Below are 23,300 nucleotides of genomic sequence, written 5' to 3'. Positions count from 1 at the left end.
GTCGAGTATTTGTCAAACACCTGTGTGTCAGTGAAACTCCAGTATTTGTCAACCTGAGTCATTGAAAGTCAAGTCTTTGCCAAGCCCCTGTGTGTCAGTGAAACACAAGACTTCATCAACCTGTGAGTCACTGAAAGTTGAGTCATTGTCGAACACCTTTGTGTCAGTGGAACTCCAGTCTTCGTCAACCTGGGAGTCATTGAAAGTCGAGTATTTGTCAAACACCTGTGTGTCAGTGAAACTGCAGTCTTTGTCAACCTGGGAGTCATTGAAAGTCGAGGCCTTGTCGAGCATCCGGGTGTCAATGAAACTCGAGTCTCGGTCAACCTGAGTCATTGAAAGTCAAGTCTTTGCCAAAGCCCCTGTGTGTCAGTGAAACACAAGACTTCATCAACCTGTGAGTCACTGAAAGCCGAGTCATTGTCGAACACCTGTGTGTCAGTGAAACTCCAGTCTTCGTCAACCTGGGAGTCATTGAAAGTCGAGTATTTGTCAAACAACTGTGTGTCAGTGAAACTCCAGTATTTGTCAACCTGGGAGTCATTGAAAGCCAAGTCCATGCCAAGCCCCTGTGTGTCAGTGAAACACAAGACTTCATCAACCTGTGAGTCACTGAAAGTTGAGTCATTGTCGAACACCTTTGTGTCAGTGGAACGCCAGTCTTCGTCAACCTGGGAGTCATTGAAAGTCGAGTATTTGTTGAGCACCTGTGTGTCAGTTAAACGCCAGTCTTCGTCAATCTGGGAGTCATTGAAAGTCGAGTATTTGTCAAACAACTGTGTGTCAGTGAAACTGCAGTCTTTGTCAACCTAGGAGTCATTGAAAGTCGAGGCCTAGTCGAGCATCCGGGTGTCAATGAAACTCGAGTCTCGGTCAACCTGAGTCATTGAAAGTCAAGTCTTTGCCAAAGCCCCTGTGTGTCAGTGAAACACAAGACTTCATCAACCTGTGAGTCACTGAAAGTCGAGTCATTGTCGAACACCTGTGTGTCATCTTTCATGACTCGTTCATAAGTCGCCCAGCTCTGTGACTTTCAACGTACAATTTCATGAGAATAAAGTTGTTAATGTTACAAAATATATATTATATATAATTTAACAAAAATGAAGTCATAAAAGCATATACTAATAAAGTATGAGTACGAGTACAAGTAAAGACATATAATACAGGAGATAATATGAATATTCTGAATAAAAATACATACCCATACATCCCTCTCCATCGGGGCGGCGCTGCATGCCCGGGGGGCAAATACACATGAAGGTCCCGATCAGGTTCTTACAGGTCATACCCTTCGAGTCACAGTCATCCAGACCCTCGGAACACTCATCCTGGTCTAAGGGGGATAGTAAAGTTCATGAGCCAATAGAAGCGTCTTCCATATTCCATATTTCATATGTCTCCTCACCTCGACACATGCGCTGGTCGTCTCGCAGCACGTAGCCGGCGGGGCACATGCACTCGTAGGAGCCGAAGGTGTTGACGCAGCGGAAGGCGCATAGCAGAGGATTCTTGGAGCACTCGTTGACGTCTGTAGTCGGGAAAACAGAAGGTGTGGCGTGATTTCAGTCCTAAAGAAAAGTGCCGTGTCGTGCTGTGGGTGCGCGATGGTTGACCTTCACAGGTCATCATGGGTCCGGGTTCAAAGCCTTCCTGGCACGAACACTCGAAGCCTCCGACCACATTGGTGCAGGTTCCGTTTCCACACGGGTTTCCGATAGAGCACTCGTCAGTGTCTGTGGAAAGAATACTACATGTGTTACTTTGCATGGAAAACATATTTGATGACTACAAAAAATTATTAAAGCAATCAAACGTCAGAATGAAATCTAATAACATATTACAATATGCTAGCATTGTGATTGATTTACATATCATGGGAAAAAATATGCATCGTTTACTAACAATTTCTAGTTATAGTCATAAAGCTAAAAAGGTACAAATATATATCATGTAGTAAAATCTTGGGTTGAAATATTGCATTTTCTAGTAAAAAAAAAAAAGACTACCATAGTTTGTATGCTATTCGTTATATTCAGTGATTTATTGTCACATTCATTTTCTGTGACAACAATATTAGTGACTAAAATAATTTTTTTCCTTTTCTTTCTAATTTTTTCCAGATACCGCAACTAATATTTCTAAAAATAAATTGTCTGTAAATAATACAAATAATATGCTTCCAACAATATTTTAACATTTATTCTTGTAATGTGATTTTTTTTCTTTTTTTTTCTATTTACTGTATAGTATGTATTTATATTTTCATGCATAATTTGTATTATTATTATTATTATTATTATTATTATTTGAAATTACATGTTATTATTTAGTTTTTCATGTGTTATTTGTTAATTATATTGTTAATAACTATGGAAAATTAATATTACTATTACATCTGTAAAAATAAATAATTAAATAATATTAAAAATAATAATTAAATTATAAATAAATAAAAATAAAACTCATAAGATGCTCATTATTTAATATGTATTTTTGTTGTTTTTATTTTTATGTACTGTATTTGTATTACACGTATTATTTATTAATCATACACAGTAACAGTAAACATATTATTCACTATAAATATCCTTCCAAATATTTATTATTTTTTCAATTTCAATTTCAATTTCATAAAATTATTATCTAATATTTACTTTAAATTTTTTTCACCATATTTTTTGCTGTTCATAATTTACTGTATATGTAGTATTATTATAAAATACTTTTGAATGAACTATAAACACAAAACGAGACACTGATGAGATGATACACGCCATTGTTTCTACTAGACAAGACAGGATTTGAACATTACTTTTAAGAAAAGATACAAATTTAAAAAGTATAAAAAAATATGACAATATACTAATATACAACATATTAATTCAATTTCTACTATGTGCGTATACTAGAAATCCCGCCTCCACCCACTGAGACAAAGTTCATTTTTATTTATTGTGTGATGAATTCTTTTATTATCCTCCCAGGCCTGGTGACCACAAGACATTTTTTTTCCGTTTTAATCTTGCGAGATCTTGTGACACCCCCAGAAAATAATGATGAAAATATCCTACCAATACAGTTAACTCCAGTGTAGTCCAAGTTGTATCCAAAGGGGCATTCGCAGCGGAAGGAACCATCAGTGTTGATGCAGATCCCATTCTGGCAGATGCCGGGGTTATCCAGACACTCGTTCATATCTGCGGGACATGGAAACGGGATGTTTGTAGGGTTCAGGCCTTTATTTGGAACATTTATTTAGTTGTACAGGGGACGGAAAAACATTTGGGGAGATTTTATGACATGGCAACCAATTAAATTGTATTTTTAACCCAAAAAAAACATAATAAATGAAAATTGATTTAAAAAAAAAGAAACAATGTAACCAACATTTTTGAGAAATATTCTTACAGGACAACCAATACATTTTTTTTGTTACAATATATGTACATAATAAATAAGAAACAGATTTTTAAAAATCCAATGAACTGAGCATTTGCAGAAATGTTATTACATGACAACCAATGAAGTCTTATTTTTTCTAGAATTGTGCATTTTGTTGAAAAAATACATTCATATAATAAATAAAAAATTGATTTGAAAAAAATTCAAGTGACCCAAACATTGACAAATTTTATTCCATGACACCCAATTATTGCTTTTCAATACATTTATTTTTGTTCTAAAAATATATTTTATAATAAATAAAATAATGCCCATATTATAAAAAATAATATTAAATATTAAAATTATATTAATAACATTTACTAACCATTTTGAATAATATTGAATTTGTATTTTCTTATAAATAAATACAATTTGATTTTAAAAATCCCATTTTGAAAAATTGTATTACAATTGCATTTTTCCCGCCGGACTTGTATTTTTCTTATAAGGTAAATAAAAGTATAATAATTGAAATTAGACTTGAAAGCCCTCATGCACTCACCTTCCCGAGCGTTGCCTGGTCCGGGAAGTGCTCCGTGGCCGTAGGGACACAGAGTGTTAAAAGCAGCTGGAAAACGCAAGGAAAAGGTCAGTTGCATTATTTCATGTGAATGAAAGTCTCATTGAGCTTGTCGTTCACTTCCTGGTTAGAGAAGAGCAAACAGTGCCAAAACAGTTGCAGACGCAGATCCCTGTTATCATCATAACACAGTGCCTGATTTTTGGTAGGTGTGTGTGTGGGTGTTAAACACCTTCGGTCTCTCGGGGGCACAGCTCGCAGGGCAGCCCCCAGCCCTCCCCAGGCATCTTGCTGCAGCAGCACTTGGCCTTGGTGGTGTTGAACGCTTTGGGAACGGAACACTTTCCTGCCTCGAATTTAGTGAAACAGAAACTCTCCCGGGTGTCTGCCGTAGACAAGAAATGGTTAAAAAAAAAAAAGAAAAATAATAAATAATAAACCCCACGCAGAAGCCCTCATTTCACCGTAGCAGCGCCGTTTGTTGTCGGAGAGTACGAAGCCCGGCTGGCAGGTGCACTGGAAGCTGCCGGGGGTGTTGGTGCAAGTGCCAAACTGGCAGAGGTTTGGCTCCACCTCACATTCGTTGATATCTGGGAAAGTGGAATACAAGTGGTTATGACTTGGATATTAGCTAAAATGCTAACATGCTAATGTTAACATAGCATCAATGCTAACATGCAAACTGTTAGCATGCTAACACCCAACACAAAACCACTGTAAGGTTGTACTTTTGAAAAAATTTTTGAAAACATTTTTTTTTTTATTTTAGTTTGCTAGTAATGCGAACATGCTAGCTGTTAGCATACTAACACTGAACATTCATTTTGTACCACTTATCCTCATGAGGGTCGTGGGCATGCTGGAGGCGGGGTACACCCTGGACTGGTGGCCAGCCAATCACAGGGCACATATAGACAAACAACCATTCACACTCACATTCATACCTATGGACAATTTGGAGTGGCCAATTAACCTAGCATGTTTTTGGAAAGTGGGAGGAAGCCGGTCTCCGAGCTGTGTGGCCTGCTAACAGCTAGCATAATAGCATTTGGTCTTTATGTTAGTTTATACATATGAAAATAGCTTAAATGTTAACATTAGCATACTAGCAATGCTGACACGCTAACTGCTAGCATGCAAACAGTGAACATGATAACACACAAGGTTATACCTTTGAAAATTAATTAGGGGTGCACAATGATAATTGCGCCAATAGAAGGGAGTTATGATATCATATCATATCATATCATATCATATCATATCATACCAATAAATTCAATAACATAAAAAATAGGGAGAACTTGCAAACTCCACACAGAGAGGGTGGAATTGAACTCGGGTCTCCTAGCATGCTAACCACTCATCCGCCGTGCAGCACAAATCGGTATCGGTTTGAAAAAAGGTACCATGCATCTCTATTACTAATTAATAATTCATGCTGTTTTGTGGTTTTGAGTAAGGCCTATTATTAATACAAGAAATGTGCATAATTTGGCAAATTTAAAATGTTTTCAAGCATAAAAATGTCAAAATTAAATACAATCAGACCGATGCATTCAAAGACTTTGCAATGATATGTAGGTATTCTACACTCATCACTGGGTGTCAGTAATGTTACATTGATGACACAATAGCCACTGCAGAAAGGGGTGTTATTTTCTGTCTAGACCAGGGGTGGGCAAACATTTTGACTGGTGGGCCGCATTGATATTTTACACGGAACAGTCCAGCTGGAATTATTGTATCTGTAAAAGTGTCATGCAATCTGCTATACGTGCACTTTGAGATTATTTATTGGATGTAAAGTAAGATATAAATTTATAATAATAAATGTATTATTATTTATATTATTATTATTTATTATTATTAATTGTATTATTATGTGCTTGTGTACCTTTTTTCAGGAGCACTTTGTAAATAACAGACCACATCAAATAACGAAATTATTGTATCTGTAAAAGTGTCATGCAATCTGCTATATGTGCACTTTAAGATCATTTATTTGATGTAAAGTGCATTATAAATTTATAATAATAAGAATAAATTTATTATTATTTGATATTATTTGTTATTATTATTTTATATTATTATATTATTATTATGATGATGTAAAGTGCATGATAAATTTATAATAAGAAGAATAAATTTAGTATTATTTTATATTATTTGTTATTATTATTTTATATTATTATCATTTGTTGTTATTATTATTATTATTATTATTATTATTATTATTATTATTATTATTATTATTATTATTATTATTATTATTATTATTATTATTATTATTATTATTATTATTATTATTATTATTATTATTATTATTATTATTATTATGTGCCTGTGTCCCTTTTTTCAGGAGCACTTTGTAAACAACAGACCGCATCAAATAACAAAATTATTGTATCTGTAAAAGTGTCATGCAATCAGCTATATGTGCACTTTGAGATCATTTATTGGATGTAAAGTGCATTATAAATTTACAATAAGAATAATAAATTTATTATTTAAATTTATTATTATTATTATTATGTGCTTGTGTCCCTTTTTTCAGGAGCACTTTGTAAACAACAGACCGCATCAAATAACGAAATTGATAAAACCGCCAAACGATGAAAATGTCGGCTCAAGCCATGATGCCAGCTTGTATGTTGACTTTAAATGAAATACTTTGGAAAGAACGGGCGGGTCGTATTCAAACACTTGGCGGGCCGAATGTGGCCCCCGGGCCGTAGTTTGCCCACCCCTGGTCTAGAGGGCTCTAATAACATTAAAACTGTATTTAAAAGGTCGTAAACAGGTTTACTATGCTCTAACTACCAACATATTCCATGAGGTAGGTCTTTATCTCCCCTGAAAACAAAAAAAATGTTTTCCCATTGCTGCCTTATTCCAGTTTAGATACACAAGTCTTAAATTGTTACACTGTCCCTTTAATGTCTGAGTCTTACCAATGCACTGGTCATTCTGCACCTCGTAGCCCGGAGGACAAATACATCTAAAGGATCCATCCAAGTTCTGACAAGTACCCGGGGAGCACGTGCCGGGCAGACTCACACACTCGTTGATATCTACGGGAAAAAAAGATCAGTCATTTTAGAAATGAATACATTTTCGATTGAAGTCCCTCTGAAGCAGACCTACCGGCACAGTTCTTCCCATCGGGGGTATTCTCATAACCTTCCAGGCAGAGACACTGGAAGGACCCCAGCCCGTTGATACACTGGCCATTCCTGCACACTTGACCCTGCAGGGCACTGCACTCGTCGATATCTGGAACGTGACAATGAGAAATACCATTTTAAATCACACTTTATTCTTAGGAGCAGAGTAGGTCGTAAATGTTGTAAACACAGCTTTTGTGTCGTGATTTGGGGCGAAATAAATCCAGCTGACGTGACAATCCATACCCATGCAGTCATTGTTGTGCGTCAGCTCGAATCCGGGGAAGCAAAGGCAGTTGTAGGACCCGACCGTGTTCTTACAGGTACCGTTGCCACACGGCTGCCGGTCGCATTCATCGATGTCTAAAAGTGAAGGCGGAAAAACGATGAACAGAGACAAAGACACATTGCATGACTTTTTAATAACTAATAAAAACTTTTTCCACTTTGACATTTTGCAAGGCAACACAGGCACAAAAAACTGTATCTCAGCTTCACTTCACTCGGTTCCCAATTTTTGCTGTTTTTCTTCTTAAATAATATTCATACATTTTCTTTTCATAATATACGACTTTATTCCATTTTATATTTTCCCCCAGCCTAATTTTCCCAAAATTCCAACTTCACACATTTACTTTGTTTCTCATAGTACAGTAAACCTCGAATATATCGGACTCGGATATATCGGAAATTTGCTCACAACGGACAGATAAAAAAGAACCGATTTTTCTGTAATGCATTTCCAATAAAAATTCATTGCATATATCGGATTTTTTATAACGGATTTCGCCTATTTCGGACAAAATCTTCAGTCCCGTTCCAATGCATTTCCATGAAATTTCCCTCGCATATATCGGATGGCCGCATCGTGGACCCCCCCGATGTAATATGAGTTGCAGATGACCCGCTCACCCATGCACATGGTCTGGTCCGCAGTGGCCTTGAAGCCGTTGTGGCAGAGGCAGCGGTAACTTCCCTGGGTGTCGATACACTCCCCGTGGCTGCACACGTTAGGGATCTCTTGGCATTCGTTGCGGTCTATCAGGAAGGACAGGATTAGACGGGTCAATGACAGGCAGGGACGCTCTGGTTTGTGTTTGTCGACGACAAAGCATCCACTCACCCGCGCAGGCCCCGCTGGGGGAGAGCTTGAAGCCCGGCGAGCACTCGCAGCGATAACTGCCCGGGATGTTGATGCAGTTGGCGTTGCGTTGGCACAGGTTGTCCCCGCTGTTGCACTCGTCAATATCTGTGAAGGACGGGGAGACAAAGAGGGAGCAAATCAAACACGGATGTTGTTTGGACGCGCTTTAATTTGAGGGTTACCTTCACAAATGAGGAGTATGTTGTTGTAGCTGAAGCCCATCGGACATTCACAGCGGAAGCTACCGATCTGGTTGATGCACACGCCATTGGCACAGATGCCGGGAATTTCCCTGCACTCATCGATATCTGCACACACGTTATGTTAAATTACTATATTATGGTACGCTATAGGGGGGCGACACAATGAACAGTCAAAGAAATATCATGTTAACAAAACACGATGCAAAGACATGATGGTTTACATGAAGTCATACATTTGGTAAGGGAACAGCTTGGAAAAATGACCATGTCAACATACGTACAAGAGGAAAAACTTGCACTGGAAATTAAAAAATTAAAACTATTACTGCATGACAACCAAATAAATTGTATTTTGTTGTTAAATAAATACACATATATAATAAATAAGAATTAATTAAGAATTAAAAAATCGAATTATCAATTTGCAATGAGCGCTACACCAGAGGCAATCTGAAACATACTTAATATCTCCACCAGTTGGTAGCTGCTGCTTTTTCTGGTTTGTGATTGGTTGAATAGCAAGTGAAGATGTGATGGATGACCTTACCAACTGGCTTGCCGGTGTGGATGTCGATGATGAAGCCGGGCGCCTGGTTACCACAAAGCAGCTGATACTCGGCTGAAAAGAAAGGATGGGCGCAGCATGACGTTTTTGACACAGTGGTCTGTATGTACAGTATGTACATAACATATGTATGTACAGTAGGTATGTATGTATATATGTACATATGTACATATGTATGTACGTATGTATGTATGTATGTACGTACCTATGTATGTATGTGTGTATGTATGTATGTACATACGTATGTATGTATGTATGTATGTATGTATGTATGTATGTACAGTGAAGAAAATAAGTATTTGAACACCCTGCTATTTTGCTATTTCTCCCACTTAGAAATCATGGAGGGGTCTGAAATTTTCATCGTAGGTGCATGTCCACTGTGAGAGAGATAAACTAAAAAGAAAAATCCAGAAATCACAATGCATGATTTTTTAACAATTTATTTGTGTGATACAGCTGCAAATAAGTATTTGAACACCTGTGTATCATCTAGAATTCTGACCCTGAAAGACCTGTTAGTCTGCCCATTAGAAGTCCACCTGCACTCCATGTATCATCCTGAATCAGATGCACCTGTTTGAGGTCGTTAGCTGCATAAAGACACCTGTCCACCCCATACAATCAGTAAGACTTTAACTTGTAACATGGCGAAGACCAAAGAGCTGTCCAAAGACACCAGAGACAAAATTGTACACCTCCACAAGGCTGGAAAGGGCTACGGAGCAATTACCAAGCAGCTTGGTGAAAAAAGGTCCACTGTTGGAGCTATCATTAGAAAATGGAAGAAGCTAAACATGACGGTCAATCTCAATCGGAGTGGAGCCCCATGCAAGATATCACCTCGTGGGGTCTCAATGATTCTAAGAAAGGTGAGGAATCAGCCCAGAACTACACGACAGGACTTGGTCAATGACCTGAAAAGAGCTGGGACCACCGTTTCCAAGGTTACTGTAGGTAATACACTAAGACGTCATGATGTGAAATCATGCATGGCACGAAAGGTTCCCCTGCTTAAACCAGCACATGTCAAGGCCCGTCTTAAGTTTGCATATGACCATTTGGATGATACAGAGGAGTCATGGGAGAAAGTTTTATGGTCAGATGAGACCAAAATAGAACTTTTTGGTCATAATTCCAATAAGCGTGTTTGGAGGAAGAAGAATGAAGAGTACAATCCGAAGAACACCATCCCTACTGTGAAGCATGGGGGTGGTAGCATCATGCTTTGGGGGTGTTTTTCTGCACATGGGACAGGACGAGTGCACTGCATTAAAGAGAGGATGACTGGGGCCGTGTATTGTGAGATTTTGGGGAACAACCTCCTTCCCTCTGTCAGAGCATTGAAGATGGGTCGTGGCTGGGTCTTCCAACACGACAACGACCCGAAGCACACAGCCAGGAAAACCAAGGAGTGGCTCCGTAAGAAGCATATCAAGGTTCTAGCATGGCCCAGCCAGTCTCCAGACCTGAACCCAATCGAAAATCTTTGGAGGGAGCTCAAACTCCGTGTTTCTCAGCGACAGCCCAGAAACCTGACTGATCTAGAGAAGATCTGTGTGGAGGAGTGGGCCAAGATCCCTCCTGCAGTGTGTGCAAACCTGGTGAAAAACTACAGGAAACGTTTGACCTCTGTAATAGCAAACAAAGGCTACTGTACCAAATATTAACATTCATTTTCTCAGGTGTTCAAATACTTATTAGCAGCTGTATCACACAAATAAATTGTTAAAAAAATCATGCATTGTGATTTCTGGATTTTTCTTTTTAGTTTATCTCTCTCACAGTGGACATGCACCTACGATGAAAATTTCAGACCCCTCCATGATTTCTAAGTGGGAGAAATAGCAAAATAGCAGGGTGTTCAAATACTTATTTTCTTCACTGTATGTATGTATGTATGTATGTACATATGTACGTATGTACGTATGTATGTATGTATGAATGTACGTATGTATGAATGTACGTATGTATGTATGTACGTGTGTATGTATGTATGTATGTATGTATGTACGTATGTATGAATGTACATATGTATGAATGAATGTACGTATGTATGTACGTATGTACATATTTACGTATGTACGTATGTATGTATGTGTGTATGAATGTATGTATGTACGTACGTATGTACGTAGGTACATATTTACGTATGTACGTATGCATGCATGTATGTATGTATATATGTATGTATGTGTGTATGTATGTATGTATGTATGTACGTTTGTATGTATGTACGTACGTATGTATGTATGCATGTACGTACGTATGTATGTATGAATGTACGTATGTATGTACGTATGTATGTACGTATGTACATATGTACATATGTACGTATGTATGTATGTACGTATGTATGTATGTATGAATGTGTATGTACGTATGTACGTACGTATGTATGTACGTATGTATGTATGTATGCATGAATGTACGTATGTATGAATGTGTATGTACGTATGTACGTATGTATGTATGTATGTATGTATGTATGTATGTATGTATGTATGTATGTATGTACGTATGTATGTACGTATGTATGTATGTATGTATGAATGTACGTATGTATGAATGTGTATGTACGTATGTACGTATGTACGTACGTATGTATGTATGTATGTACGTATGTACGTATGTATGAATGTACATATGTATGTACGTATGTATGAATGTACGTATGTATGTACGTATGTATGTATGAGTGTATGTATGTACGTTTGTATGTATGTACGTACGTATGTATGTATGAATGTATGTATGTACGTATGTATGTATGTACGTATGTATGTATGTATGTATGTATGTATGTATGTATGTATGTATGTATGTATGTATGTATGTATGTATGTATGTATGTATGTATGTATGTATGTATGTATGTATGTATACGTATGTATGTATGTACGTACGTATGTATGTATGTATGTACGTACGTACATATGTATGTAGGTATATATGTACGTATGTACGTACGTATGTATGTATGTATGTATGTACTTTTGTATGTAGTATGTACGTATGTGTGCATGTGGTCTGTCCACTCACAGGTAGCAGGAGTGGGACACGCCTCGCAGGGCTTGTTCCAGGCTTTGCCCACGTTATAAGCACAGCAGCACATCTTCTTGGTCATGTTGAAGGACAGCTCGTTCTCGCACGTGTCGTTGAAGTTGCGGTAACACACGCTCTTCCTCATGTCTGAAATTGACGGCAATCAAACCTCGTCACAATGACGAGTGGAGAAAACACGTCGAAGGAGACACGCATGACGTACCCATGCAGTTGTTGCCTCCGTTGACCTGCATGTACTCGGGGGGGCACACACACGTGTAGTTGCCCAGGGTGTTATAGCAAGTGCCAGGTCCGCAGATGCCAATGTGGGTGGTGCATTCGTCAATATCTACGGTATGTTCACAAAGGTGCTTGCTTAGTAATCACTGTATACACCAGGAGTGATGTCTAACTTGTCTTTTTACCTTCACAGATGCGAGTCTCCTCATTGAGGTAGTAACCTGCAGGGCACTCACACTGGAAGCTCCCAAAGGTGTTGACACAGTTTCCACCCTGGCAGAGACCCGGAAGCTCCTGGCACTCATCGATATCTACACAAACCAATCAAGTAGTTGTGTCTTGAGCTGTCTGGAGCCATATGTGTGTTTTTGGCTCACCTTCCAGGATGACAGTGATGGGGTTGGGTCTGAAGCCCTCACCCCCGGGACAAAGGGTCCTATATTCCGCTAAAAAGACAAAGGAGGACGTTTTTGGTTAGGTGTACCTAACTTTGCGTCTAGGTGCAGTGGTGCTTACTCGAGTTAGGTGCAGGGCACAGTTCACAAGGGTTCCCCCAGGCTCCTCCTAGGGAACAGCAACACGAAGCTCTGGTCACGCCCACTCCGATCTCGGCGCTGCAGGAGATTCCTCCGTCGCCGCGGGCTAGGATATCCAAGAAGCAGTTGCCCACGCGGGTATCTGAGTGGGACACGTGTTCATTTAGCCAATCGTGCTGGAGAATGATGCCTTTCAGGTCACGACACAGAACTGCTATACACTTCCAGACACGACGATAGTACCGCCCCTTATTTATACACCCAATATTGTCATAGTAGAGCATAGACAACATTCTTTATATATTATTAGAGCCCTCTAGACATTAATTATGAGTTTTCCTCTGCAAAATTGCAATGTTTTTTCTCATCAGAATATGACCTTTTTTCTCTTAATATTTAACTTTATTCTCGTAATATTACAAGTTGAATAAATTTTTTGTAAAAGTATTTTTTCTTTCATATTTCAACTCTATGCTACAAAACTGAAATTATTTTTCCTCATAATATTATGAGTTTATTTCTGTGAAATTGCAACTTTTTTCTCATTAGAATATGGCTTTTTTCTCTTAATATTTCAACATTATTCTCATAATTGTTTTTATTCTAATTTTTTAAGTACTTAACCTTTTTTTCTTGTATTTTTAAAATTTATGTCTATATTTCTATAATATTTAGACTTTTTTTTCTGAAACTTAATTTTCTATAAATTACAACTTTAGTCGTTATGTTTCACTGTTTTCCTTGATTTAATTTCAATTTAATGCTATTACAATGACGTTACTTTTCCTCATAATATTATTAATATTATTACACCATTTTCTGGTTAGATGACAACTTTTTCACATAATATTTTGACCTCATTCTTATAAAATCACTGTTACTGTTATAAAATCCAGTTTTTGCTGTTGTTTTATTCCCCATTTAATTTTCTTGCTGAATTCTATTTTTAGAATTGTTTTTATTTAAAATTTTTAAGTACTTAAACTTTTTTCTTGTATTTTTAAAATTATGTGTATATTTCTATAATATTTAGACTTTTCTTTTCTGAAAGTTAATTTTCTACAAATTACAACTTTAGTTGTTGTGTTTTTCATGATATAACAACTTTTTTCCTTGATTTTATTTCAATTTAATGCTATTAAAATGACGTTACTTTTCCTCATAATATTATTAATATTATTACACCATTTTCTGGTTAGATGACAACTTTTTCACATAATATTTTGACCTCATTCTTATAACATTACTGTTACTGTTATAAAATCCAGTTTTTGCTGTTGTTTTATTCCCCATTTAATTTTCTTGCTGAATTCTATTTTTAGAATTGTTTTTATTTTTATTTTTTAAGTACTTAAACTTTTTTCTTGTATTTTTTAAAATTATGTATATATTGCTATAATATTTAGACTTTTTTTCTGAAACTTAATTTTCTACAAATTACAACTTTAGTTGTTGTGTTTTTCATGATATAACAACTTTTTGCCTTGATTTTATTTCAATTTAATGCTAATAAAATGACGTTACTTTTCCTCATAATATTATTAATATTACTACACCATTTTCTGGTTAGATGACAACTTTTTCACATAATATTTGGACCTCATTCTTATAAAGTTACTGTTACTGTTATAAAATCCAGTTTTTGCTGTTGTTTTATTCCCCATTTAATTTTCTTGCTGAATTCTATTTTTAGAATTGTTTTTATTTAAATTTTTTAAGTACTTACATTTTTTTTTCTTGTATTTTTTAAAATTATGTATATATTGCTATAATATTTAGACTTTTTTTCTGAAACTTAATTTTCTACAAATTACAACTTTAGTTGTTGTGTTTTTCATGATATAACAACTTTTTGCCTTGATTTTATTTCAATTTAATGCTAATAAAATGACGTTACTTTTCCTCATAATATTATTAATATTATTACACCAATTTCTGGTTAGATGGCAACTTTTTCACATAATATTTTGACCTCATTCTTATAACATTACTGTTACTGTTATAAAATCCAGTTTTTGCTGTTGTTTTATTCCCCATTTCATTTTCTTGCTGAATTCTATTTTTAGAATTGTTTTTATTTTAATTTTTTAAGTACTTAAACTTTTTCTTCTTGTATTTTTTAAAATTATGTATATATTGCTATAATATTTAGACTTTTTTTCTGAAACTTACAACTTTATTCGTTGTGTTTTTCATGATATAACAACTTTTTTCCTTGATTTAATTTCAATTTAATGCTATTAAAATGACGTTACTTTTCCTCATAATATTATTAATATTTTAAATTCTTAAATAATTAATTAATTTAAAATATTTTTATATTTTTATATAATATATTATATTTTCACATAATATTTTGACCTCATTCTTATAACATTACTGTTACTGTTTTATTGTTTTATTCCCCATTTAATTTTCTTGCTTAATTCTATTTTTAGAATGCACCGCGGGCCAATAAAAAATGTCTGCATGCTGCAAATGGCCCCTGGGCTGCAGTTTGGACAGCCCCTCTGTTATATTAATAGCAGATTTTAAACCTTCAACTTTGTGATCCCCCCAACGGACCCCGATCACTGACTCACCTACGCAGCCGACACCCGTGGGGTTGAGTTCAAAGTCGGCCGGGCAGTTGCACAGGTAACTTCCAGGAGTGTTCACACACAGCCCGTTGATGCAGTTGACCGGGTCGGCGCACTCGTTGATGTCTGCGGTACACAAGCGAGCTAGTGAACACGTACACTCTTGTTTTAACGCCAGCGTGTGCAACGATAACCCACCGGTGCAGTTTCCTCCGCTACGATCCAGTTCATAACCGTCGTCGCACACGCAACGGAACATTCCTGGAAGGTTCTGGCACGTTCCGAACACGCAAATGTTCTGGAAATTACACTCGTCTATGTCTGTGGAGAAAGAGCAGAGGGAGAAAGTGTTGCTACAGAGCAGGTTAAAAAGGAGATAAATAGAGAGATGCTACACCTTGACAGGCCTTGCTGTCTTCTGTCGGCGTGAATCCCATCTCGCACTCGCAGCGGTAACCTCCCGGAGCGTTGAGACACTGTCCGTTCTCACACAGGTTGACGTTGTCAGCACACTCATCCATGTCTAACAACAAAGAAACAAACAGTCATTCTGGCCGGAGTACTTCCCATCAAAGTTAAGAAATAAAATGTCAAAGACATACATATGCATATGTATATGTGTATATGTATATATATATATATTTGTGTATATATATATACGTATATATGTATGTATATATGTGTGTATATGTATGTGTATATACGTATAAATGTATATATATTTTTTCCCCTTTCTCCTCTTTAAAAGTTACTCATTATTTTGTTTGCTTGGTTGTCGGTAGCTACAGGAAAAAAATATTGTTGATTTTGGGGGGGAGAAAAAAAAAAAAACTGTCTACATTGGTGGCAGTACTGAATTTAATTTAGTTGTAAATTCAATGAAATGTGACACAGTACTATGGAGGACCAAAACTGCCAAAATAATAAATAAATAAATAAATAAATAAAAGTGAAAATAAAAACAAAAATGAAAAAAAAAAAATCAAAAAATTAAATACACAAAAATAAATATAAATGGAAATAAAAACAAACAAAAAATATATATACATAAATAAATAAATAAAAGCAAAAATAAATACAAAAATAAAAAACAAGATTCAAAAATTAAAAATAAATACAAAAATAAATGTAGACATAAATACAAAAATAAATATATAAATAGAATTACATATCAATAAATAAATAAAAGCACTCTGCTCTCATATGTATTTATTTCATGCAGCAGACAATGTCAGCTTGAAATGCAGAAGGAAAAACTATTCAAATGAGGGGGCGGTCCTAAGTGTGTCTTGGGTTGAACTGTTCGCCTATTGGTTGATCGACATGTGAGTGCGAAAAAGCTCCGTCGGGGAGGAGAGAGATCAGGCTCCAATAAGGCTTCCACCCAGAAAAGCAGGTAATCCGGAGAAGCATTATCCGAAATATCTGCTAGCAAACGGAGATCCCTGGAGATTGCAGCCATATTTACCGCCATTGAGAGTGGTGTGGTGACTTCCTCTTGCTGTGGCTGTTTGCAGGCATACCTAGTCGATTTTCGCACTCACATGTCGATCAACCAATAGGCGAACAGTTCAACCCAAGACACACTTAGGACCGCCCCCTCATTTGAATAGTTTTTCCTTCTGCATTTCAAGCTGACATTGTCTGCTGCATGAAATAAATACATATGAGAGCAGAGTGCTTTTATTTATTTATTGATATGTAATTCTATTTATATATTTATTTTTGTATTTATTTCTACATTTATTTTTGTATTTATTTTTAATTTTTGAATCTATTTATATATTTATTTTTGTATTTATTTCTACATTTATTTTTGTATTTATTTTTAATTTTTGAATCTTGTTTTTTATTTTTGTATTTATTTTTGCTTTTATTTATGTATATATTTTTTTTATTTTTGTTTTTATTTCCATTTATATCTATTTTTGTGTATTTAATTTTTTGACTTTTTTTCATTTTTGTTTTTATTTTCACTTTTATTTATGTATTTATTTATTATTTTGGCAGTTCTGGTCCTCCATACAGTACAAGCTAAGTGTCTGATTATAAATATAAGTGGGAATGGTATTTTAATAGTGATCATTCTACTGTCTTGTCATCTCTGCTGGAATCTCTGATTGACTGATATGAGAAATGTAAGAATATTACCTTAATACCTTTGTAACTATAAATTGTTAGAGGTACCTAGGCTAACATGCATAAATATAGAGGTAGTGATTATCATTATTATTATCATTAATTATTATTAATTATTACTTTACAAAAAATAGTAATAATGAACAGCAAGACATAATGGCTTAGAAAAATTGGTTTGAGCACAGACCTAAAACCTTGCTTCTTAATGCACAAGACAAGACACACACAAACTAATAAACACGTCTAAAAACCTCAGGTAGGGTTTAACAAGAAGAAACTGATGTTTGGGTTGGTCACCTGTCCAGACACAGTCTCAAGTTCTTGTTTTTTAACGCATAAGATTAGACACATGCAATCCAGAAAATAAGTAAATGTCACAAAAAAAGTGGGCTAATAAATTGACACACAAAGACTGCGGATTTCAGAAAATAACAGATGAAATCTCTACACTCTACAACAGGGGTGGGCAAACTTTTTGACTGGCGGGCCGCATTGATTTAACAAAATTGATTATGTAGTATTTTACACATAACAGTCCATTTTTACACCTATATTTTTACACATATTTTACATGTAAAAGTGTCATGCAATCTGCTATATGTGCACTTTGAAATCATTTATTTGATGTAAAGTGTGTTTCTCAATGTATTATTATTATTATTATTATTATTATTATTATTATTGTTATTTTTACTAGAAATATTATTATTAGTAGTTATAGTAATGTTATTATTATTATTATTATTATAATATTATATTATTTGTTATAATAATAATATTACTACCATTATTATATTAACATTATTAACAACAATATTAATATAATAGTAGTATTATTATCATTATTTGTATTACTATGATTGTGCTTGTGCTCCTTTTTCCAGGAGTATTTTGTAATATTACTACCATTATTATATTAATATTATTAACAACAATATTAATATATTATTATTATTATTATTATTATTATTATTATTATTATTATTATTATTATTATTATTATTATTATTATTATTATTATTATTATTATTATTATTATTATTATTATTATTATTATTATGTGCTTGTGTCCCTTTTTACAGGAGCATTTTGTAACAGACCACATCAAATAACGAAATTGATAAAGCAGCTACCTCAACCATCAAAAAATTGGCCCAAGCCATGATGCCAGGTTGTATGTTGAGTTCAAATGAAATATTTGGAAAAAACAGGCGGGCCATATTGAAACACTTGGCGGGCCGGATGTGGCCCCCAGGCCGTAGTTTGCCCACCCCTGCTCTACAAGAAGCAATGAAGTCTGTAAAATTAAATAATTAAAAATGAAAAAAATCACAAAATTTTTAACTATAATGATGAAAATGGTAATATTAATGATGATTATAATGATGGTAATAATGATAAAGATTATAACAATAATGATAATGATAAGGCATGAACATGATTATATCTTGCAAAAAGGGGTAGGCATTTATAAGCTTTTGCTTCAGCCTACTCCTTTTGGGCTTGGGATCAGATAGTTGAATACAAATGTAAATAATGGAAAGTTAGATTTTGATTGATGTAAGAAATGCACTGTAATGTTTCACATATTTGCCCAAATAAAGGAAAAAAAAAAAAAAAGTTCTTACCCGAGCAAGAAAAGCCGTCCCCATTGAAGCCCTCCTTGCACGCGCACCTGTAAGAACCTGGCGTGTTGACGCAGTCCGCATTGGGGTTGCAGTTGTGGTCCTCTGCAGCGCACTCATCCTGATCTACACACACACAAAGACAAATCCATTCCTTTGAGTTCATCCTTTGAGTTCTCTTTGAACACCGCGAAGTAAAAGTGCCGTGATGAGAGTGATCGAGCGAGCGTCCTCACCCACACACTTGATGCCATCTCCCACCCAGCCGTCTCGGCAGCGACACTTGAAGCTCCCGGGAACGTTGATGCAAGCGGCGTGCATGTCACAGTTGTGAGCGCCGATCTCGCACTCGTCGATATCTGCAAATGTAAGATGATGATGCTGTTGAGAAATACATGATGGAGTACATGACTGGAGCAGTGCTCCTTCATGCAGTACTTTGTCCGCTCTGCAGGGGGCAACAAGGAGGAATATGTGTCCCAATGAAGCGGCAGTAGAAGAAGATTTTTTGGTTGTTTTTATTGTAGCTTTATTTTTCATAGGCATGTCGCCGGCTACTTTTGATGATTAATCATTAATATGTAATAAATAACAATATGCATACATTAATCAAACTTAAAATTGAAAATTAATTTAAAAAATAATGTGATCAATTATCTTAATAATGAATATCTGGAATATCTTCCTAATATATAATAATAACAATATTAATATTATTATATTAAAATATATTTAAAATATTATAATTAAAAATTATATTAAAATTAACAATATTAATAATACACATGGACTGCATGGCAGGCCACACAGCTTGGAGACCCCAGTTCAATTCCACCCTCGGAAATCTCTGTGTGGAGTTTGCATGTTCCCCTCGTGCATGCGTGGGTTTTTTCCGGGTACTCCGGTTTCCTCCCACATTCCAAAAACATGCTAGGTTAATTGGTCACTCCAAATTGTCCATAGGTATGAATGTGAGTGTGAATGGTTGTTTGTCTAGTATATGTGCCCTGTGATTGGCTGGCCACCAGTCCAGCGTGTACCCCGCCCATCGCCCACGACCCTCATGAGGACAAGCGGTAGAAAATGAATGAATGAATAATACATATGTAAATAGAAAAATTATTAATTCATATTCATATTGCGTACACATGATCTCACAATGCAAGGAGTGTCTTTTAAACTGCTACTGTTTTTTAGAAGAAATTATTGAAAGCATATTTTTGAAGTAGATATAGTTTATGAATATGAGCACCTGTGCATCCCGTGGATCCCTTCTTGACAAAGTATCCCAGCTGGCAATGGCAGATGAAGGAGCCTTTGGTGTTTTCGCAGTCGCCATGGAGACAGATGTTCGGGTTCAAATCACACTCGTTCACATCTGTGCGTGTGGAGACAGACACAAAACAAGTTGAGTGCTGACTGACACAGAAAACAAAGAGATTGGATGCAAGTGGGCCTTCTGACCGATGCAGGTCCTCATGTCCATGGAAGCCATGAAGCCGTCATAGCACAGGCAGCGGTATTCCCCGGGAATGTTGGTGCACTGGCCTCCGTCGCAGATGTCCGGAGTCTCCTCGCACTCGTCGATATCTGAGCGAGCCGTAAAAACGTCATTAGAAATCGTCCATTTCCAGCTGAGGAGCCTGGACAGGCCGCTCACCTGAACAAGTCCTGAGGTCGGGCATGAGAGCGTAGCCTTCGCTGCAGCTGCACTCATAGCTGCCCTCCGAGTTGGTGCAGTGGGTCTCACAGCCTCCATTCATGATGGTGCACTCATCGATATCTAAACACAGACTCGTCATTATTAGGGGCGGATCCATGCAAAAAGCCACGGCAGTATCGGTATTGGATCGACAAGAGCGTGACTAGATTGCTTCTCTTTATTTTATTGGTACTTTTATTGTTCACTTCTGGTCCTCACAAATATTTTATTTCAAGAAAAAAAAATCTCTCTGAAAAAAATAGGCCATTTTGTCCCCAGAAAACACATTTTATTCACCCTACGTCAGGTTATGGATGTCAAATTAATGATAATACTAGTAAAGTATGCAGTATACTTGCACCACAGTTTTACATGTTTACATCTTTATACTTCACTGATATTGTTTTTTTTCCCTAAGTGTTGCGATTTTGCACTTTGTTCAGTGGTCCTTGAACGCACCGTGTTCGATGTCAGACGCAAAAGTGAAAGCACCGTAAATTTTTTCATGCTTTGACCTCTAGAGCTAATTTAGTATGTCTAAAAACTCATCTTACACTCGCTGTTTAACTAGCCATCTTACACTCACTGCTTAACTAGCCTTCTTACACTCACTGTTTAACTAGCCATCTTACACTTAGTGTTTAACTAGCCATCTTACACTCAGTATTTAACTAGCCATCTTACGCTCGCTGTTTAACTAGCCATCTTACTCTCACTGTTTAACTAGCCATCTTACACTCACTGTTTAACTAGCCATCTTACACTCACTGTTTAACTAGCCATCTTACGCTCACTGTTTAACTAGCCATCTTACACTCACTGTTTAACTAGCCATCTTACACCCACTGTTTAACTAGCCATCTTACATTCACTGTTTGGCATTGTTTAACAAGCCATCTTACACTCACTGTTTAACTAGCCATCTAACACTCACTGTTTAACTAGCAATCTTAAACTCACTGTTTAACTAGCCATCTTACGCTCACTGTTTAACTAGCCATCTTACGCTCACTGTTTAACTAGCCATCTTACACTCGGTATTTAACTAGACATCTTACACTCACTGTTTAACTAGCCATCTTACATTCACTGTTGGGCATTGTTTAACTAGCCATCTAACACTCACTGTTTAACCAGCCATCTTACACTCACTGTTTAACTAGCAATCTTAAACTCACTGTTTAACTAGCCATCTTACACTCACGGTTTGCTACTGTTTAACTAGCCATCTAACACTCACTGTTTAACTAGCCATCTTACACTCACTGTTTAACTAGCCATCTTACACTCACTGTTTGCTACTGTTTAACTTACCATGTTAAAGTGCACTGTTTGGCACTCATGACAAAAGCATTTATTTGATCAAAAGTTTTAGAAAAAACTGTGCACAAAATCTCAAAAAATCTCAAAAAACTAAAATGTGTTATCATGTACTAAATACCCATTTTACAACATACAGTTGGCAAATTACCATAGTCAAGCTAGCAGGAGGGATAGGCGGGGGGATGCAAATCTTCCCCATTGGGGGTCCTGTAACCCCCATCTACTGGGTAGAAATAGAATATGAATGAGAAGCAACGGAACTTTTTGCTTTTCTTGACTTATTTTTTGAAATGTTGACTGTACTTTGCGTGAGCAATTTTATGTAAAAAAAGGAACTCATTGTATGATGTTGTTGATATTGTTACACGATGTTATATTCTTGTGTTCATATGGTGGTCAAATTGATAAAAATATTTGTTTTCATTTAAATGAATAAAATCATGTGATTTGACGCCCCTGCACAACATGAAGCTCCACTGTGCCGAGTGGAAAACTGACTTGACCAGAGTACACAGATGGAATGATACCCGACTGCTGGATGTGGTGTGCACTCACCGACACAGCCTTGTCTGTCTGGGGTGGCCTGGTAGCCGGTGTCGCAGGAGCACTGGTAGGTTCCTGGCATGTTTACACACTGACCGTTCTTACACAAGTTGTCACTCAGCTGGCACTCGTTGACGTCTGACAAAAGGAATGCAGAAAACATCCTGTACACCATTCACATCTTTAACAGTAAACTTAGTGTAAAAGACCATGACTCTGTGGCAGATTTACTGCACATTTGATACAAACTAGGGAAGGAAAAATACCAATCACAGTTTACTTGTTTGTGAAGCTATTAGCCAAGTAAAAAATTATTTCATTAGACATTTAAACATCATTACATCATGTTAGTGTAAATTAGCATCACTTAAATGAACGAAAAATAGATCTAAGATGAAAATAAACAGACAGATAGATACGTTACTCATTCCCAACCCAGGGAATTAAAACAAGGGAAACCGATTCATTATTATTACATTCTTGAATGTAGTGTAACTATTTTTAATTATGTTTTTAAATTATTTA

At 36.1% G+C, this 23,300-nt stretch overlaps 1 protein-coding gene across 9 annotated transcripts in view; it reads right to left on the bottom strand.

Annotated features, from left to right (window-relative positions):
• Positions 1-23,300, bottom strand: part of fbn2b (fibrillin 2b) — a 145,385-nt gene that overhangs the window by 12,746 nt on the left and 109,339 nt on the right. For all 9 annotated transcript variants that reach the window (XM_058073248.1, XM_058073249.1, XM_058073252.1 and 6 more), the window contains 28 exons: positions 22,788-22,913; positions 20,868-20,990; positions 20,672-20,797; positions 20,460-20,585; positions 19,444-19,566; positions 19,211-19,333; positions 15,841-15,966; positions 15,642-15,764; positions 15,447-15,569; positions 12,845-13,006; positions 12,706-12,774; positions 12,514-12,639; positions 12,312-12,437; positions 12,086-12,235; positions 9,026-9,097; positions 8,458-8,583; positions 8,255-8,380; positions 8,044-8,169; positions 7,378-7,494; positions 7,112-7,240; positions 6,919-7,038; positions 4,432-4,557; positions 4,200-4,352; positions 3,950-4,015; positions 3,075-3,200; positions 1,617-1,736; positions 1,409-1,531; positions 1,205-1,336 (listed from right to left, as the gene is read on the bottom strand). In XM_058073248.1, coding sequence (XP_057929231.1) covers positions 1,205-1,336; positions 1,409-1,531; positions 1,617-1,736; positions 3,075-3,200; positions 3,950-4,015; positions 4,200-4,352; positions 4,432-4,557; positions 6,919-7,038; positions 7,112-7,240; positions 7,378-7,494; positions 8,044-8,169; positions 8,255-8,380; positions 8,458-8,583; positions 9,026-9,097; positions 12,086-12,235; positions 12,312-12,437; positions 12,514-12,639; positions 12,706-12,774; positions 12,845-13,006; positions 15,447-15,569; positions 15,642-15,764; positions 15,841-15,966; positions 19,211-19,333; positions 19,444-19,566; positions 20,460-20,585; positions 20,672-20,797; positions 20,868-20,990; positions 22,788-22,913 — 3,414 coding nt within the window. The remainder of the gene's footprint in view (positions 1-1,204; positions 1,337-1,408; positions 1,532-1,616; positions 1,737-3,074; positions 3,201-3,949; positions 4,016-4,199; positions 4,353-4,431; positions 4,558-6,918; positions 7,039-7,111; positions 7,241-7,377; positions 7,495-8,043; positions 8,170-8,254; positions 8,381-8,457; positions 8,584-9,025; positions 9,098-12,085; positions 12,236-12,311; positions 12,438-12,513; positions 12,640-12,705; positions 12,775-12,844; positions 13,007-15,446; positions 15,570-15,641; positions 15,765-15,840; positions 15,967-19,210; positions 19,334-19,443; positions 19,567-20,459; positions 20,586-20,671; positions 20,798-20,867; positions 20,991-22,787; positions 22,914-23,300) is intronic.

This window comes from Doryrhamphus excisus, chromosome 5 (assembly GCF_030265055.1).
Source record: "Doryrhamphus excisus isolate RoL2022-K1 chromosome 5, RoL_Dexc_1.0, whole genome shotgun sequence".
Lineage (NCBI taxonomy): Eukaryota > Metazoa > Chordata > Actinopteri > Syngnathiformes > Syngnathidae > Doryrhamphus > Doryrhamphus excisus.
Note: the sequence above shows the minus strand (reverse complement) of the source record. Positions and strands in the feature narration are given on the sequence as shown.